At 35.3% G+C, this 4,946-nt stretch overlaps 1 protein-coding gene across 1 annotated transcript; it reads right to left on the bottom strand.

The window, feature by feature from the left end:
• Positions 1-1,646: 1,646 nt before the first annotated feature.
• On the bottom strand, positions 1,647-3,104 carry LOC133742369 (uncharacterized). Its single transcript, XM_062170035.1, has 2 exons — positions 2,901-3,104; positions 1,647-2,426 (listed from the first exon to the last, which is right to left on the bottom strand). The coding sequence occupies exon 2, from the start codon at positions 2,405-2,407 to the stop codon at positions 1,730-1,732; it is 678 nt and encodes a 225-aa protein (XP_062026019.1). The 5' UTR covers positions 2,408-2,426; positions 2,901-3,104; the 3' UTR covers positions 1,647-1,729.
• Positions 3,105-4,946: the final 1,842 nt, after the last annotated feature.

Below are 4,946 nucleotides of genomic sequence, written 5' to 3'. Positions count from 1 at the left end.
ATACACGCTTGTTGGCCCATAATTACACTCTTTTCACAAAACTATCTTTGTTAGCGATATTTGAGACCAAGTGCCGAATATCTCTCCAGGTTCCGGTGGCGGCGTGTGGTGGTTTGACTTCAAGCGTACGTAGGACTTAGCTGCAGTGGTTGGACATTCGTGTCCAAATGGGCTAGGTTAGGTTATTTGAGTTAAAATGAGCTAGGGTAAGGCTGATGGGTTTGCTTTGGGCCTTGGTTGGATATCAGCTAATATTGTCTTTGTCATTGATGATAAAGTCATAAAACTGTCTCTTCTCAAAAAATAAAAATAAAAATAAAAAAGAGAGAAGGTTACAGGTACGATTTGAAGAGTGAAGACCTTAGTAAATCGAGCAATATCGAAAATGTATTTCGCTGTTCATCGATCAATTCGGCAATCTTCATGCAGGCCATACAAAAGTAGACTACCGATGCACAATTCGGTTCTTATATGGAATTTTCTTATCGTTGATGCCTAAACTGATACCAAAAGCTTTAAACAGTAATGATCTCTAACTAGCTGTAAAGTAGCTATACTAGTTATTTTTTAACTAGCCACTTTAATAATACGTCTGCATCAGTTCTCTTTATTTTAACTAGTTTTGAATTTATATCATTAATTGAATAAAGAAAAAGTAGTTTAAATATATTTATAAATTGCAAAAAGTAACTTAAAATGAATGTTTTAGATTTAAAAAAAAAAAGATAGTTGCGGCCAAAATAGAGAGCAAGACATGTCCCCGCAATCTTCTTGTCTGTCTATGGATGACAGCTGAATGATATGTAAAGATCATTTTGGCTTGTAATGAATATATTTTCGCCTGATTTGAGTTTGATTTAAAAAAGTATATGACATACATCCATCCGCTCATTTTCTCATTGATCCTCTCGTTTTATTAAATTTCTTTTTCTTAATTAATATTTTTTTGTCCACCCCTTAATTTTTGAAACAAGCATAGAAACCTATAATTATTGCACTCTTTTCATAATTGTTCTTGTTTTTATAATTAAGGAGGCCATCTTTTGAGTTTCCTTATGATTTTTTTTTTATATAAGCGAGTTTCCTTATGACATGATTGCCTTGGTTTTGGCGTGTTTCCATACGTAAGGTGAAGTAGAGTTGAGGAGTTTTAGTTTAAAATTTGTCAAGCGAGTTTATTTACTTGGATGTTCATATAGTGTTGAATAATGATCGATGAATAAGCCCTAACCCTTGTATAACAAAACTTTTGCGTGTGATTGCGCGCCATTATCAAATCTTCACTTTTTTTTAAAAACAAAATTCGATTTGAGCTGAAAAAACTACGAGACATCATTATATATATGGGAGTGGGAGATTTGAAGCTAGCTGCCTCCTAGTGAAATCAACCAGGATATGATGCTGATGAAGTATCATAAAACATGGTGAGCAGTTAGCTATCAATGGAAATACCAGTTCCACTTTTTTTTTTGAAAAGACCAGTTCCACTTTTAGTTATTCACAAATCGTATCAATTGGGCATTCTCTTGGAGATCTGATGCATAAAAGAATCCAGATATCAAAAAGATCGAAAAACATGTTAATCAAGATTCAAGAATAAGAGTAAGAAGCTAACAATAATAAATACTCTCTACTACGTACTATATCACTAGCTAGTCGCTCTAGACAGAAAAAGCCTAAAACACCAAGAAACTAAACCAATTTTGCCTTTCTTATGTTGTGATAATTATTAGCGCCGTGCGCGTGCGTCGCTCAGACCCTTATGATAAATGATGGCAGTAGTTATTAAAGCGAGAGCACCGTACTTGATGACAGTGCGGAATAGCTCTCCTTTACGATTAGATTCTTCAACCACCAGTAAGTCATGCAGCTCCTCTGGAGTTAAATCATCAATTCCAGCTATGATGGAGTTGGCAAAGGCATCATACTCAGACGGAAGTCCGTTAAGGACTTGCTCAATAAAATCACTATCTGCAACCGGAGACCCGGCGGCTTTTAGTCTATCAGCCATGTTTTTCTTCATCTGGTAGTATTTCGACATACTTGTGAACTTTCCTTTTTTCAGCTTTTTGAGGCGAATGCTCAGCTGGACTAGTCGGAATTTTGCAATTCCTCCTTGCTCTTCCAACTTTAACCACAGTGCTCGGGAACTTGAGCATGATTCTGCTGCGTATGGGAGCATGGCCTCCGATAAAGTGAGCTTCATAAAGCTCATGCACTTTTGGTCCTTGTCTTCTGTCAACGGCTGCTCTATTCCTTGAACCATATTAAACATGTCATAGTTCTTTAGAACTGGGACCACCAAAGAACTCCAGAGTGAATAGTTGTCTTCAGTGAGTTTAACCGGCACAAGCTGGGCAGCAACATGAGGCTGGAATTGTGAAATCACCCTAGATTGTTCAGCCATGATCGGATTGGTCGATGATCTATATATGATATCCCATGATAGAAGAAGAACAATTAGGAAGAGACAAACATTGCAATGAATATATGTAGCAGAGCAAGAATAATAGACAACAAACAGAACTATTGAGCACCAAATCTCCTGATGGCTCCCAGAAACTGGTTTCGAAGGGGAAAAAAGGTTTTTTATTTTTATATTTGTAGACGTAACGCAAGTAAACACAAAAGTTTGGACTAAAGGTTGAAGGAGATGTGGAGATCGAGTTGGAACATCACAAATTTTTGATTTTATGAACTCCGCAAAATTTCACACCCTTTGCACAGGGCAGCCAAATCCGTAATTGAGAAGAATAATAGAGGAGAAAGTTAATCAAATTTCATATGTAAACATTTAAGCAAGAACAATAATAAAGAAGAAAATTGTCGAGGATTAAATTAACAAGTATAAATTATGAATTGAATACTGAAAGAAGTACAAGTCGAGAGCAAGAACAAACCTAAAACTGTCGAAAGATTCCGTGTATCCGTGCAAGGCTTGGTCAAAAGATAGCGTCCAATCTCTTGTTATCAACGGTATATATACACACCGATGGGTTTTTTCTTCTTCTTTCTTATAGGGTTTAGCAAACCTCTCTTTCTTTTTCTTCACGAACAAGTCGTACGTGAAAGGAGTTTTATCCAACTATGATCAGGAACAGAAATCTAACTATGATCAGAATTCGTTCGTCCTTAATTGGTTTTGCTCAGTTGCTTGTCTTCCAAAGTTTCCATACCAAGATAAGGACTAGAAGTCCTTACCTTAGAAGGTCAAGGACTCCTTTGTCCCTCTAAATACCTCACTCCAACACAAGCAATGCATGCAAAAAAAAAAAAATAATTGATTGTAAGCAAACAGTCTCTCAATATTAGTTTCGATGCCTTCATCAGCAGGATGGTTGAAAGGAAAAGTGAAGGCTGTTACTTCAAGGGATACCCTTCTAATCATGGCCCTCAACCCACAAGTTTTCTTTCAAATATCCGTTAAAGTTTTTTTTTTCTTTTTCTTTTTTGAATATGGAAAAAAAAAAATTAAAAAAAAAAAATATATATATATATATACACACAGAAAGAATTAAAGATATGGATGACCAAATGACCTTCACCAACCACATGTGCATTGCACGGATAAATTGGTACACAATATTATCTAATCGGCAGAAATTTTTAGGTGCGTAGAACTAAGTTGGATCGCCAAGTGGTTTGACGCCCCAATAATAAATAAACACGTGTATTTTAGCAAAACACAGCTGTCAATTGTCTTGTGAAAATGACATTTTTGTTCTTCGTATCAACCTGGTTCACCTCCTTCCCCATGGAGGCACTGCAGATCTCCTCATCTTCTCCACATAATTCTTTATCCAATTGTTCCTTCATTTGCAACTTCGATGTAAGCGAATAGAATTGGAACACACCTATGTTATTTCGTTCCTTTAAACAATTTACTGTATTATCAAATTGGATTTGTGGCCCTCAAGATGTACATGAAAAAAATGAAATTGGAATATTGTTTCGTTCATCAAATTATGAGGGAACACCCATATATTTCTATCCTTACCCTTGATCTTGGATTAGCTTTTGGGATTGTCGATCCCATAAATGCACTTGTACGGATCGCAGATTGACTAAGTTCGGTGTTGGTCATGATGGCAATCACCAAACAACATACTGTATCAACAAGATTTTGATGGCTTTTTATGGATTAGAGAATGTGTATAAGGAGGAACTAGAAGATGATGGTGTTGATTGAACTGAGTTTGAGAAAATTTGTCATAAGCAGGATCTGGAATTATGGATGATGATGAAGAACGAACCATAAAGCAAAAGTCCAAAATGGCATTTTTCACAAATAGCTGAGTTAATTATTTTTTCTAGAAGCCACGTGTCAAATTATCATTGGAGCGTCAGACCACTTGACAATCCAAGTTGGTTCTACGGGAGCACCAAAAAATTTCTCTCTTTGCTCCAAGACATATGTATATATAGATAGCTATAGTTAGATATGTACATGTTTATTAAATTATTTAATAAAAACCAGCATTCCACGGCTCACCAACAATTTTCGTGATGCTTCGTTTAAATGAGACAATTATAACTTCTTTAGAAATTTTGAAATGATGGAATCTACAACTCCATTAATTAGAATTCTATTAATTACAATTTTCATTGTTTAGTTGTATCTATTTAGAATTTGTAATATGTAATAAATTAAGAAAATTTAAAACAAATTAAAATATTAAAAACGAAAAAGATCTTGTTTTGGAAAGTACCAAAGTAGTGAGGAATTCGGACAATAAATTTCTTCATTTATTCTATAGAGTAATTCATTATTTCCAAGTTTAAAATGCCAAACGAGGTCATTCATGTTTAGAAATTATGAATTCCTAATGTTCATTTAAATTTCATGATTTAAATTAAATTATTTCAGGATGTTCTCTAGGTGCCTATTGTAATCAGGGGTTTAGGCTCAATGTCCCCCCCCCCCCCCCCTTGTATTCGACAGTTTC

Source organism: Rosa rugosa, chromosome 1, assembly GCF_958449725.1.
Source record: "Rosa rugosa chromosome 1, drRosRugo1.1, whole genome shotgun sequence".
NCBI lineage: Eukaryota > Viridiplantae > Streptophyta > Magnoliopsida > Rosales > Rosaceae > Rosa > Rosa rugosa.
The sequence above is the reverse complement of the archived record's forward strand: the minus strand, read 5'-3'. Positions and strand labels throughout refer to the sequence as shown.